Here is a 14,590-nt window from a genome sequence, read left to right as displayed (position 1 = left end):
TCAGCCATTACCGGACCATCACCTGCTCTATTATGTCATCCGTGTTGGATACATCCATTCTCCGGACCAAAATACATTTATTTAAGGAGAATGCTGCAATGAATCTGGGAATGTGTGTAAGTTACATCATATTTAAAGTCACTTTCATCTCCCAAGAACATTTAAAACCAAGTATGGTTAACCAAAGAGCACCATAGGATAAAATTACAACAGCCAGAGGAGGAAGTTCTGGTGGTTCTGTCCTCCAGCTACAGATACATCTGTTCCCTTTCTCCCTGCAGTTTAATTTTAGTTAGTTTTACCTTTTTTATATAGTATGTTGTTTCAGAGGATTGTTAAATAATATTCATCTCCTGCTCTTAAACTTTGGTAAATGTACTTAAAGTCTATTTAAAAAAAATTGTACTGTAAACTGTACTAGAATATGTGAAATAAACAAATGGTTGGTTGGCTTCAAACTCAGCAGAAACAAATTCCTCCTCTTCACTCTGAGGTGGAACACGGGTGATTTCTGAATGACTTCTAAATGGATGTTTATATATATATAGACATACATACATACATACATAACTGGGGATATTTCTAAATGACCATGAATGGGTATGAGCAGGTCATTTACAACATGTGGGATTTATCAACATCTAATTAACGGATGGTTAATGAGGACCCTGACCAGAACCATTTAACAAGCAGAACATGAGTTTATTGGTCAGTTATGGTAAACACAGGTATTCACACATGCTGTTTACATGTAAACAACAACAACACAAACACATCACAGCTCCAGCTCATTGACCTGCTCTGATTGCTCACACATCAATTGTTAGCTGCCAATACATTGCAGGCTCCCTGCAGGAAGTGACATCAGAGGGGGGCGGGGTCACTCTATGCCTTCCTGTTTATCTTTGATGGCGACTCTGAAGCGTTCTTCCAGCAGCGACAGCTCGCTGATCAGATCAGTGATGGCATTCGTAAACGCTTCCTGGCAAAGTAATAACATCACTTCCTGTTAGCAACTCCTCACCTCCAGTCAGAATGGCAGCTATCAGGTGTGTGTACACACTCGTTTATTCTACATCAGGGGTGCCCAAAGTCGGTCCTCGAGGGCCACTGTCCTGCAGATTTTCCAATGTTTCCTGCTTCAACACACCTGACTCAAATGAAATGGATCCAACAGCCTATTAAGTTTTGCATAATGACTCATCAGTTTGAGTCAGGTGGTTTTGGAGCGGGGACATCAAAAACCTGCAGGATTGTGGCCCTTTAGGACTGGAGCTGGGCACCCCTGTTCTACATTATGTAGGCAGGTTGCATCCCCACTGATAACTTAAACCGGATGTGTGTGTTTTACCTGTGGACTGTAGTCAGGTGTGGTCTGCACCCGGATCACGATCTTGTGCTCCAGAGGATGGGGAACTTTGTACCCAGCGAACAGAACCTGAGGATCCTTCAGCAGCTGACTGAAAGCAAACACACACACCTGATCAAAGGAGTGTGACCACATTTAAAACACACCCACACACAGACGTCTTCAGCTTGAAGCTGCTGGTTATCAGCTGTCTGTAACCCTCACACCTGGTTTCCATCTTCAGGATCTGCTAACATTCAACAGTCTGACATCATTTAACGCTTTAAGACCTTCAGTTCCTCCGTTTCACTACATGAGACAACAGAGAAATAACAAAAATAGTGTTCATGTAAAATTTAATAATAAACTAAGATTTATTTTCAGTATCAAGTTTAATTTATTGTTACAAACACAGATCACCTTCATACTTGGATTTTTGACATTCTGGCTGAAGAAGGCCAAAAGTAAAGGCAATAAAATTCTGTCGATATTTTAAGTGAAAACGTTTTATTGGAATCTACGTCCATGAACTACAGACCACCAAAGGAATTACGTCTCTTGTGTGGTAAGAAACTTGATAACAGCAGCAAGAAGCCAGACATCTCTGGCTGGAAACAACATCTGCCATATTTGTAAGACACCTGGGTTTTCTGGGAGGAAATTTGCTAAATTCAGATCACAATGATTAAAAAAAAAAAAAACGAAAAGCCACTCCACCACATCAGTAATAGCCCTGAAGACATTTTCTGTGGTGTCTTTACACATTTACCATGGCTGAAGACCTCCTCCAAAAGCGATGCAGGAGAAAAACTAAAATCAAAGACTTTGATGACAAAGTTTGTCATAGGATAAATGAAAAGTGAACCGATGTTGAGCATGTTGAAGAAGATGACTCCAAAGATATGAGTGGAGATTCATAACTTGTTGCTTTAGTTAGTTATGTTGATAACATCTAGTTTAACTAGTTTTTAGCATGTCCTCTTCTGGAAAGGTTTGGAGGGAAAACAACAAGAGAGGACATCCATGACAACAGTCTGAGATTTTAGTGATTGGAAAAGGTTTGTCATTAAATCGTTCATTGATTATTCACATTCAGCAAGATTAAACTCATTCCACAGGGAAAACAATGTTGAAAAATGTTTTAGAAACGCTGTCTTAACTGAAAACCACTGAACTAATAGTGCTGTGTGGCGACTGGTGGACGCAGCTCTTCAGGTAGGTGAACTTGCTTGTACAGTCAGTGTAAGTTTAATACCAGTAGCATCAGTTGTGTTTTCACTGTCGTATTGCTGGTGCTGTTGTTATTTGTGTGTTGTTGCTTTGTTTTTGTTTTGTTGTTTTTTTCTTGTCTTTTCTACTTTACCATAGTGAGTTGTGTTTTTATCTCGTTGTACATTACACATGTATAAAAGACAGTAAAGGCATTCTATTCTCTGTGTGTTTGTGTGTGTTAGCCGGTTGTTAGCCGGAGTGTGAGTCTCACGCGCGGATGATGTTCCCCAGTGTGTGGTCTTCCTTATTCAGCGTGAACAAACACGCATTCGGGACTTTGGTATCTTTGCTGATGCTGATCTTTTTCTCGCCTTCAAACAGCAGGAACGACTCAAACGCGGGAGGTGCGTTCATCTTTCTGTCTTAGCGCGAGCTACGAGGATGCACCGGAAGCGCCACTTCAAAATATAACCATTACTTCCGGGTATTTTAGGTTCTACTTCTTCTTCGGGTGTTTACAAGTTCCTAACATCCTTCACTTCTCCTACTAGTTATATCCTCTGGAGTCCGGTGACTTCCGAACCGACACACCTGACTAAAACTAATGAGTCATTGTGCAGATCCTTATAGGCTGTTGGATCCATTTAATTTGAGTCAGGTGTGCTGGTGCAGGGATGCATGGAAAACATGCAGGATTGTGGCTCTTGAGGACCGACGTTGGCCACCCCTGCACTACATAACTATTTGATCTTTCTGACTAATTTTGATGACAGAGTGATATTTATTATGTACATTCCCGGAGCCGTCTCTGTCCTGCAACGCCCCCGAGGCTGAAAACCCCAAGAGGATGTTATCATGATCATCAAACTGACTTTTCTTGGCTGGAGAGGGCTCAGAGAAGAGACAGGGTGAAGACGGATGATGAATGGGTCGTTAAATAAGAGGACACACTGAGAAAATCTGCCAGTAGTGCAACTTTAAGATCATTAATATGTTCAGATTCACGTTTACAGTCCAGTTATTCAGATAGCAGAACAGACATTCTGATAGAGATTCAACAAACAATATCGAATAAGCGTAATGAGGTTGATAATTTTTTATGGATACCAGCACATTATCTTTGAAATATCACATTGTAATGGAGTATTCTGAATGTTGGTCTGGTTATGTTACAGTTAGACAGAAATAAAACAAAACAGGAAATAGTAAAAGTTGTTGAAAGCAACCAAGTTTTTCATTTTCTAATACTGAACAACTGCTAGGGGTTTCATTTTAGACCAATTGGTGGCGATAATGCACCGATTCTTTGTTTGCCAACCGTCAATTAACATCAGGAAGAAGAGTGTAGTTCCGACCTTTTCTCCCGACCAATCACAATGCAGCTCTCTCACTGCACGCTTTTCTCATTGGTTAGTAGGAAGTAGTTTGGTTTTAAAAGTCGGCCTGTAATTGGCTGATTGTGCGGAGCAGAGTCAGTTTAAACCAGGGGGCGGGAGTACGTTCAATTTAAATTCCAAAGGCAGCGGCTTCAATCGGACAGCTAACGAGCTAACATAAGGTGAGTTAAAGAGAAAGATAAATCCTTTATCTGCCTGGACGGGTAAAAATCGTGTTTATATGTTAATCTGATGCAGTAGTTTGTTTACTCGGCGATTTTAGAAATAAGCATGCTAAAATCAGAGCTAACTGTAGCAGGTTGTACTCGTTAGCATTAAGCTAAAATGCAACAACGTCAAGCTGCCGACAAATCGGGTTAAAATAGCATTTAACCCGAATTTAATGCGGTTATACAGAACTGTAGGTCAAACTTTATAGCTGCTGTTAGCTAACGAAGCTCAAAGGGAGAGTTCCAGCAGCTTATCGAGTCAGGGAGTTGAGAGTTGGTGCCGCTGCGGCCCGATAAGTCTCTGATAAGTCTTTGTACTGCAGGAACCGGACCGTTGGTACTCATGGCCTCCCAGAACATGGACCCCGCAGCAGCTGCAGCTTCCTCCACGGCCGCCCTGAAGGGCAGTGAGAGCGGCGGCAGCGCGGCCAGAGGGTCCGTCTCCAAACGGTGAGTACCGAGTAGATCGGTGTCATAACAATGTGTTATTATTAATAATATTATTAATATTTAATTATATTATCATTAATAAAATATCAATAATTTGTTTATCCTTAGCTCAATAAGCAGATGTGAGTACATACTCTAGGTTATTAATCAGCTGTTTCAGTCTGTTTAGTGGAGGATGATGATGTTCTTCATCACATATGAAAACATTTCTGGTTCCTGTCAGAAGAACCGAGATCTGTTTTCTTTTTATGTAGTCCTTGACTTCTTCATACTCTTCTAGGAGGATTTCCTGGTCGACTTAGAAGTACGCCGCTCTCGTTGCCATGGTAGATCAGCAATTCTGTGATAGAACGCGGGGGTCTGTTTGAGAAAACGCCTGCGCGCACTGATTCAGGATTGGTTTCACCTGGCTTGATGCATCCGTGTTTCTTATCCTGGCTTGCTCTTTGTGCAAAAAATGAAGCCATGACACGCTTGTTTTGGATTTGATGAATTTATCCTGTATATCTGAATCCCCCTTTTGTGCAATAGGCCTCTGGTCTTGTTGGTTCTGTTGCCTTTCTACTCAGAACAACAAGCAGCGGTAATGAGGACCCTTGCTTAACCCAGAACCAGATCAGCTTACTGTATTGAGGGAGGGGGGTTAAATAATCAGATGACACTGAGAAGGTCAATGATGACTTTGTTAATCTCTTATTTATGGGGCCCTTTTTTCTGCCTCCTGTCTAAAACGACACAAAAATCTATCTGCGCTACGGTAGAAGGTAAAAAAAGTGAACCTAAGCAGTCTTCCAGATGTTGTAATAGAGGTGTTACGCAGGAAAATATCATAGGAATCCATCAGTCGATGTTGATGGACACCTCCTACTAATGGGCAGAGTCAGGAGAAGCGAGGGATAGCCCCCAAATTCACCTTAGAAACACCATGAGGATCCAGGAAAAAGTGAAGCTCAAGATGGTATAGATCTGTACAGGGGCTATAGGCAAGGGAAGTTTATTTGTTTAGCACTTTTCATGTACAAGACAATTCAAGATGATTTACATAAATCAAAAGAAACTAGTGATCAGCTGAATGTTGAAAGGATGCCAGTGAATCAGAACCGGGTCATGGTTACAACTACAGCCATTCAACTGTGGAACACCATCTGACTCCAACATGTCAGATTATTTCCTGTCTGATATCCTGAATTTCAGTTTCCAGTGAAATTATTTTTACACAGGTAACAGTTTATCTGAAACTCTGAACTTTGCCATCCCTTACCGTGGTGATCCAGCAGGTTTAAAGATGGCTGCCTTTTGAGATGGTGAAAACTGGACCACAGAGGTTTGATGGGTTCTTATGTTCTTCTGGTTTCGGTTCCAGAACCTCTTTTTGGATCACATGACTGCCAACCGATCAGATTACAACTGACTTGACTGCTGATCAGCTGATTTATAACAGCAGCTGTTTAACTCTGTTTCTGTATCATCTTTGCAGGCTGCAGCAGGAGCTGATGACTCTCATGGTAAGTTATTTATCAGCAATCAGTGAGGATCAGGAAACGTAATCATCAGAAGCTGTAGTCACATGACCTGTCTGCTGATGTCATGTTGACCATCTGTCTGTTGCAGATGTCGGGTGATAAGGGGATCTCAGCGTTTCCAGAGTCTGATAACCTCTTTAAATGGGTCGGAACCATCGATGGAGCTCCGGGGACAGTACGTACACACAGATTGTTAGGTCACAATGGTTCTGTTTACATCAGTCTGAGAGGTGACAGTCAGCCGTTGTGGTAACGCTCCTCCACATTACGCAATAATGCTGGTTGAAGCGGTACCTATAAGAACTTTGACTCCGGTCAGAGAATCAGGTTCCAGAGATGAGATGTCCTTTAACTTGTTTATTCATCGGCACATATGAAACGACATGAAAGCGTGAGTGTATGTGGTCTGTAAACAGAACACACATTGAAACCAAAAGTAAATATGGCTTCATGAAGTTCCTTGAAGTATTAAACAACTAAACATATGTAATTCACAGGATGCACTGATACCAGTATCGGTCCGATACCGTGTGAGTGTATTCGGTATTCATAAAAGTGTTCTGATACTACAAAACTGTTACCAATGTGAAAAAACTGGTGCTGTCAAACTTAACATGTTAATGCGAACAGATTAATCTGTGTAATTGAAACAGATTTTTTTTTTTTAAAAAAATGCATAAACCACTAAACCTGGTGAAAAATCCGAGGCTGACACCCATGTTAGCACACTCGAAATTATAGCACTACTAGCTGACCACAGATCAGCCCTGCTCTCTAAGCTCAAAACTCCAAGAATTTAACAGATTGGACAGAGTCCAAACAACCATCGCTAGCCACCACAACAGACTGTCATCTCTAGAAGAAAATGCTGTTTACCAGCAGCTGGAGGAGGTAGAAACTTTATGCACTCTGCTTCAAATTGATAACGGGGAGCTAAAGGCTAAGCTAACTGGCCTGGAGGGGAGAAGCAGACCCTGCAACGTTGAGCTGATTGGGCTCTCCGAAGGAATTGAAGGTCCACAACCTACGCAGTTCTTATCAAAACTTCTGCAAGGGGCCTTGGCCTGAATCCGAACTGGACCGGGCTCACCGCAGCACGACCCTCAGACCAAAGGCACGACTTGTTATGCTCTCTTTCACTTCCAGAGAAGGGAATGGCTGTTCTGGGAGGGGACGTACGCCATTTTACCAGGGTCTTTCATTCAGTTTATGAAGACTACTCCTTGGAGGTGCTCAACCAGAGGAAGGAATAAAAGAAAGTGATGTCCTCCCTTTAGAAGATGGGATTGAAGCCCTCTATCCTGTACCCCGTCAAACTTTGCATTACCTAGCAGAACGACTCCGTGTCAGTGACTGAGGCAGAGCAGTTCATCCGAACATTTGGTAGAACCTCCTGACTGTTGACTTTTTTTTTTTTTTTTTTTTTTTTTAATAAATGTTTATTTTAAGTATGAGAACATGTGGTTAACATGGGTGTTGCATCACCCCATGTGACAATACAGTTCTCTCCAAGCATCATGGTACAGTATCATACTATTCTGAACAGGGTGCATACACAATCCATTTTTCCCAACATTTCGTACATTTCTCCAACTCGGGTCTTAAAGCAAATGTAAGTCTCTCCATACTATAGATTTCTGTAACTATCCCACACCACTGGCCCAGTGTTGGAGGATCATCTTGCATACACTTTTGGGTTATTGCTTTCCTGCTACTTAACAAAAGTATCTTCAGTAAGTGATTGTCCTTGTGTGGGAGTGTTTTAGGTTTCTTGCTAAGATATAAAGTAACAAACGAGTAATCTATTTCAACCCCCATTATTTTGTTTATCTCTTTAGCCACCCCTTTGGGCAGGCCCAGAAGGCATGGTAATGATTAGCCATAGAGGTACCACATAGGCCCGTCTCTGTAGTCCTTTTAACTTGATTAGTTCTGGGGTTAAAAATATAATTGGACCTGAAGATGATCAGTGTTTACTATGCGCAGTTGTAGCCACACTTTTTTTTTTTTTTTTTTTAATTTAAGTAGTAATCACAATCATTACTAGTATTTTTTTTTCTCATCTAACACTTTTTACTTAATTCTATGTAACAAAGTTATTACTCATGCCATATTAAAAATCTGAGTTTGGTATTATGTTGACCAAAATAATTTTTTTTTGCCATGTAGGTGATTTGTCACAGCGGTGAACCACCAGGGGAAAAAAATTTAAAAATCACAACTTTATAACTTTCATAAATACATTATTTATTTAAGGCATGTTATTTAAAAGGATCCCTGGCTATTAGCACATTTTAGCCTTGACATATAGTTATTGACCTGTTCTACTAAAATGAATTGTTTCAGACGCATGAAAATGTCTAAGTACTATATAAATCGTATGTCTTTTACTATGTTTTATAAACTATGGAGGTCGCTGTTATTTTACTTGCGCAATGCATTCTGGGAGATTACGTGTAAGAGTTGCTCTCTAGACTATAATACATGGAGGCGAAGGCAAATGCGACTTTTTTGTGGCAAGTTTTTTTTTTAAACCGTGGATCCACATAAACAATGCTGCACTGAGCAGTTGGTTTCAGTTTCCAGTCAAAAAGGAGAAAAAAAAAAAAACCAGCAATGTGAGTCTTCACTGTTTTCTGAGCAAGAAGAGGAGAGCTGTATGGGATCAAGTCTGTGGAAAGAGCACAACTTCCCAAAGACCCATGTTTATGTTCTCCACCCTTCTCTCCTGCTTCGGGTTAATTCATTGATCACAGATGCTAATGGAGCTGATGGGGCTGGCGGGTAAAAACGAAGACTGAAATTAACAAGATGCTGAACTTCAGTTCAGGAAAAACAAATGTCAAGAGACGCTGGATGTCCTGTCAGCCCTGGAACCATCAAACCAAACCTGGACACGGAGGAACCTGACAAACCACTACTTCATTTAATTTATTCTTTAATTGAATTTATTCTGCTTTATCAGTCCCAGCTGGGAAATTTAACCCATCCTAGTTGCCAGGAGCAGTGTGCTGCAAGATTCAGGGACCCACAGTGGTTTACCTTCCTTTGTTGCCAGCCTGGGGACTTGAACACAGGTTCTCCAAACTCAAGCCCACCTCTGTAACCACAAGGCTACCACTTCCCAAATTTAGTCCTGCAATCTGGAAGTTTCCAGGTTTTCTTCAGCTACGACTGATGCTGCAACTCAGATGCAGCGGTACGGCGGTAGCATCTGTTACCCAATAAATACGGATAATCACAAAAACATTTTTTGATATATCTGACACTGTTAAACGTGATCAGCATGTTTCTGTGATTTATCGTGTTCATTTTTCATTATTATGTAATGTGTAAAGGAAAATATTTGATCCTGAAGCTTACCATGAACTGCAGCTGACAAAGAGCAGAAATCTTTGTAATAAACGTCTCAGAGTGTATTATTGGCCAGCAGCGTCTCAGCAAAATGTCTATCTATAAAATAGAAATCATAGTTCTGGAGGCATAGCAGCTTTTATTTTTCCCAGCCTACTGGCAAGGGGGTGATAAGCTGCTTACAACCTTCTAGAAAAGGCAGTAAATCTCACATTGTATCCACAATAAATTTTGATGCCAATAACAAAAAACTGAATCTGAAGTTAGGTAAACTGAATGCTTACAAGTTATTAATAAACTCAATTTACACAGCACGTTTAATTAGCCTCATTAACTCCAGACTTGCTCTGCTGCAAGGAAGACAGCTGATCATGTAGCTGCAGTTCACACTTCAACCACAAGGTGTCCTGTCAGGCTTCCAGACAGCCACCCTGACCCCTCTGTCTCTTGTCTGACTTGTGTCAGGTGTATGAGGGCCTCCGGTACAGACTGTCTCTGGAGTTCCCGGCCGGGTATCCATACCAGGCCCCGCGTGTGAAGTTTCTGACTCCATGTTTCCATCCCAACGTGGACGACCAGGGATTCATCTGTCTGGACATCCTGAAGGACAAGTGGTCGGCGCTGTACGACGTCCGGTCCATTCTACTGTCCATCCAGAGCCTGCTGGGAGGTAACCACAAGAACCCAATGGGATTGGATCATTTATAACTTTCTGGTTCCTTATTTGACTCCTGCTGCTTTGTTTGCTCCTCAGAACCAAACAACGAGAGTCCACTGAACACAACCGCAGCAGAACTGTGGGCGGACCAGAACGGTGAGTACTAACAGAACACGCCTCATAAACATGAAGCGGGTCAGACAGCAACCTACAGAGCGGTCTGGTACCAGAACTGGCTGCTGCAGAAGCGCGCTGTTGGTCTCACCTTTAACAGAACCACTGCATCTTCTGGTTTTAACCAACTGTAGTCTGCCGGGCATGATGGGAGCTGTAGTTCTAACTGTGGTTCTGGTTTCTCTTTCAGCCTTCAAAGCTCATCTTCATGCCTCCTTCCAGAACTGAACCAGTCCGTTTTTTCCTTTGTCTTTGTAAGATATTTTTATGTTTGTTAACTTCATGTAAATAAAGTCTGTTGGAGATATAAATCCATATCAAGCCTTTTATGAAAATGGTGAATAAAAAGTTTCTTATCGCTACAAAACATTCATTGTGTCTAAATTGGTCCAAAATATGAACTCAGTGGGACTTAAATGTTTGTGAGCTGACTCTTCGAATGGAGCCGAGCCAAAAGTCTAAGATCCGGAATTCTAATCACTAGTTTACACAAAGGAGGTTCTGTCTGGATGTAATGTTCCGGTTTTAACAGCTCAGTTCCTGTGAGTTGGTTCAATCATTAGGCATACTTAGGAACTACAATAAAATCCATCAATGGAGCTCTGCTGCCTGGAGTCACCATGGCAACCACTGACAAAACATTGCCAGTTATTTCACTCCATTGAATAAATGAATGGATTTTTATTGTCATTGCACAATTACATCAATAAAAGTTGAATCAATTGAAGCAAGAGTTTCTCAGCAGCGTACGAGTAATACGAAGAGGCAATCTGGGAAAAAAATGCTTTTGCTGCTAAAGAGAGGTGCATTATGGGAAAAAACTGTTGCCTGAGTCAGTGTAGAAGTTGGAATCCACTAGATTTTTTGTCATTATGCAAGCATAACGAAATTTTGAGGAGTCTCTCGGCTCAGCATAAGAAAATATAACAGGCACACATAAATAAGTAAAAGATAAAGGTATAAAAGATATAAGAACACCTAAATTTACAGAACCTAATTCACAGCAGGCAGTAATATTTACAGCAGGGGTGCCCAAGTTGGGTCCTCGAGATCTACCATCCTGCAACTTTTAGATGCAACCCTTCTCCAACGCACTTGAATCAGATGTCATCTGCATGTCGTTCAGCTCTGCAGAGACCTGGTGACGAGCCAGTCATTTGATTCAGGTGTGTTATAGAAGGGTTGCATCTAAGAGTTGCAGCATGGTAGATCTCGAGTACCGGACTTGGGCACCCCTGATTTACAGGGTGGACAAAGTGCATCCTTGTGTAAGGATGGAGGTCTGTGTGTGTGTCAGAAGGTAAATGTGTGTGGCTGTGGAGTGTTAGGTGCATGTGTGCAAGTATGGGGGGAGGGGGTATGTAAGTGTTGAACTACAGGGGGGCTATTGCTAGTCCACAAACTTCTAAAACTGGAGCATGTTAATTATATACACTGTATTGCTAAAAGTACACACTCACCCATCCAAATAATTGAAATCAGTTGTTCCATTTCTTGCCAGGGCCACAAGTGTATAAAAATCAAGCAATCAAAGTACAAACATTTGTGAAGGAATGGGTCTCTCTCAGGAGCTCAGTGAATTCCAGCATGGTACTGTGATGGGATGCCCCTTGTGCATGAAATTTCCTCACTCTTAAATATTCCACAGTCAGCTGTTAGTGGTATCATAACAAAGTGGAAGCGATTGGGAACGACAGCAGTTCAGCCACGAAAGTGGTAGGCCTCGTAAAATGACTGAGTGGGATTGACGGACGCTGACGTGCACAGTGCACAATGGTCGGCAACTTTCTGCAGAGTTGATTGCTACAGACCTCCAAACTTCATGTGGCCTTCAGATCAGCTCAAGAACAGTGTGAAGAGAGCTTCATGGATTGTGTTTCCACGGCCGAGCAGCTGCATCCAAGCCATACAAAACCAATGCGTTGGATGCTGTGGTCTAGAGCACGCCGCCACTGGACTTTGGATCAGTAGAGACGCGTTGTCTGGAGTGATGAATCGTGCTTCACCATCTGGCAACTGATGGAAGACTCTGGTTATGTCGGTTGCCATGAGAACGGTACTTGTCTTGTTCCTGCTGTGGCAATCATGATCATGCATGTTACATGCTGGCTCGGTCAGGTTCCCATAACTGGCTGAGAGCGTATTCAGTTACCAGCTGATTAGGATCCCAAACAAGAGAATGCAAGCACCAATATTATTTGAAGTTACCTTTGTAAAAATAAATAAACAAGACAAATAAATAAAAAAATGCTGAGTCCTGAGGCCAGTATGTAATAATGATAACTGTTTAGACATTGTTATGGGCAAAAATAAATCGTTTTGCATCTCAACCAAAACTTTCCAGGAGCACAAGAGAAATGTCCTCCACCTCAGAAACCTGTGTTGAAAATGCAAGTGTTGAGGCGGCACCTGCTGCTGATGTGGTAGCTGATAAGGAAATGTGAGAGATAATCATGAAGTTTGGATTTACCTTCCAGGAGACACATGGCAATGAATGACCAATGTGTACAAACTGTTTTGAGCCGAGTTTGGTTGAAAAAGTGGACTAATCAAGTTAGTAAAGGATGTGACTGAATGCTACACTTGTTGTCAACAACATGAGTGTTGAACTGTCAGAGGTCATGGACTTGGTTATGAAAGGTGTTCATCTAGCCAAGAAGGGCTTTGTAAGTGTGTCTCTTCTCTAATCTGTGTTGCTGAGGGAGAAGACAACACTGCACTACTGAACCACTGAGGTTTCATGATGGCTTTCACCTGGAACAGTGTTGTTAGGTCTGCTGGAACTGTGCACATCTATCTGGAAGTTTTTACTTCTCCAGAAGCTCATGGAGCTGCTGCACTGTGACAACATCTGGGTCACCAAACCTGCAGATCTTAATGACATGTTCACTGAGGTAAACAAACTTCACAGTTACAGTATATGCAAAGTCACAGTACACATGTCAATCAACTGTATGATGGTCCCCGCTCCATTTCTGCATCCATTTGGGGGTCAGTGGTCTGAAAAACATTCAAACACTATGATTGGAAGTCTTTTATTTCTATTTCATACTGGCTTATACACAAAGAATATTCCAAAACAAACCGGTTTCCTTCATCACAGCTCTTTTACTGACCTTGTAAAAGAGGTCTGTGCTCCAGCATATCCCACAGAGGAATTAACTATTCAACAGAGGCAAAAGGTGGCATATACCTAATAGTAACAGGGGCAGACAACCAGATACCTTAGGCCAATCTGTTAAGTCAAATAAATCAGTTTAATGTAAATACAAGCTCCAGTGATCTTAAATTTGCTCAAAATTTTGCATTCATTAAAATTCTGGGTGTTTTCTGAAGACCTCTTCACCCCTTTAAAAAGGTGCAAAATGGTCTAGTCCACACCTGCACAGGCATTTCAACAGTTATGCAGCCTTAATGTATGGATTGATCGGACAGCCACAAGAAATAGGAAAAGTAATGTCTTTTCCCAATAACGAAAAATAATAAGGCTACCAAAAAAGAAAAGAAAGAAAGCAGAGGGAGAAAAAATGAAGTGACGTGAAGCAGCCTCTTCCTTATTTCTTAAAGACAAGCGGTGAGCAACACCTGATCTATACAGTCTGAACTGATATCAGTAAGGTGTTAGAATTCATGTAAAGCGAACACAGATTAATGACTATCAGGAATTAATATTTATTACTGAAAATCACTCAAATTTCACAGAGTTGGGGGCCTATGTCCCAAAAGAGCCCTGTATCTAATAACGTCCCTGTTTGGTGATCATTTCGGCAGTGTTAAGTGCTACTGTCATTCATTTTTAACAGTAATTCTCTCACGTCTTTTATACTCTGTTGATGCATTTTGTATCCTCTGTTGATTTTTGCAGCCAAAAAAGTCCACGCACTAAAAACAGTTATAAAAGTTATCATTTATGAAAAATTTTATTGCTATTTTCCCCTTAAATCAATTAAACAACTTCAGATCTGCTCAGTCATTCCAGTTTAAAACCATTTATTCTGTAATGTCAGCTTTCTATTTTGAAGAAAAGTTGTGAGATTTGACTTTCTACTGTTTTCCACCAGATTCAACTGGTTTCCCATTGCAGGCAGACAGTAAACCAGAACTGCTAGGTGAAGAAGTCACTGATCCCCCTACTTCCACATCAAGCTCGACATGTCTCGACAAAACAGCCAACTTACCTTTCTATGGACCTTTTTTGAACTTATTACAAATATTTCTACATGATGATACATATTATTAATGTAAAGATGTTTCATTTCTCATGT

At 41.3% G+C, this 14,590-nt stretch overlaps 2 protein-coding genes across 2 annotated transcripts; one reads left to right on the top strand and one right to left on the bottom strand.

Moving 5' to 3' along the window:
* Positions 1-681: 681 nt before the first annotated feature.
* On the bottom strand, positions 682-3,034 carry polr2j (RNA polymerase II subunit J). The gene is made up of 3 exons (XM_041980039.1): positions 2,832-3,034; positions 1,352-1,460; positions 682-982 (listed from the first exon to the last, which is right to left on the bottom strand). Exons 1-3 carry the CDS (start codon positions 2,972-2,974, stop codon positions 881-883), a joined length of 354 nt encoding a protein of 117 aa, XP_041835973.1. The 5' UTR covers positions 2,975-3,034; the 3' UTR covers positions 682-880.
* Positions 3,035-3,986: 952 nt separating this feature from the next.
* Positions 3,987-10,636, top strand: ube2c (ubiquitin-conjugating enzyme E2C). The gene is made up of 7 exons (XM_041980037.1): positions 3,987-4,118; positions 4,490-4,616; positions 6,094-6,121; positions 6,228-6,314; positions 9,959-10,163; positions 10,248-10,307; positions 10,516-10,636. The coding sequence occupies exons 2-7, from the start codon at positions 4,510-4,512 to the stop codon at positions 10,551-10,553; spliced, it is 525 nt and encodes a 174-aa protein (XP_041835971.1). The 5' UTR covers positions 3,987-4,118; positions 4,490-4,509; the 3' UTR covers positions 10,554-10,636.
* The last annotated feature ends 3,954 nt before the right edge of the window (positions 10,637-14,590 follow it).

The sequence above is a fragment of the Melanotaenia boesemani genome, chromosome 3 (assembly GCF_017639745.1).
Source record: "Melanotaenia boesemani isolate fMelBoe1 chromosome 3, fMelBoe1.pri, whole genome shotgun sequence".
NCBI lineage: Eukaryota > Metazoa > Chordata > Actinopteri > Atheriniformes > Melanotaeniidae > Melanotaenia > Melanotaenia boesemani.
Note: the sequence above shows the minus strand (reverse complement) of the source record. Positions and strands in the feature narration are given on the sequence as shown.

What these genes read in the sequence shown, in the direction of transcription:
- polr2j (XM_041980039.1), bottom strand. Translation starts at nt 2,974, where the DNA reads ATGAACGCACCTCCCGCGTTTGAGTCGTTCCTGCTGTTTGAAGGCGAG. An exon ending in CTGGGGAACATCATCCGCGC is followed by an intron (nt 1,461 to 2,831) that starts GTGAGACTCACA and finishes GTTTGCTTTCAG; the next exon opens with TCAGCTGCTGAAGGATCCTC. An exon ending in CACCTGACTACAGTCCACAG is followed by an intron (nt 983 to 1,351) that starts GTAAAACACACA and finishes TTACTTTGCCAG; the next exon opens with GAAGCGTTTACGAATGCCAT.
- ube2c (XM_041980037.1), top strand. Translation starts at nt 4,510, where the DNA reads ATGGCCTCCCAGAACATGGACCCCGCAGCAGCTGCAGCTTCCTCCACG. An exon ending in AGAGGGTCCGTCTCCAAACG is followed by an intron (nt 4,617 to 6,093) that starts GTGAGTACCGAG and finishes TCATCTTTGCAG; the next exon opens with GCTGCAGCAGGAGCTGATGA. An exon ending in CATCCAGAGCCTGCTGGGAG is followed by an intron (nt 10,164 to 10,247) that starts GTAACCACAAGA and finishes TTTGCTCCTCAG; the next exon opens with AACCAAACAACGAGAGTCCA.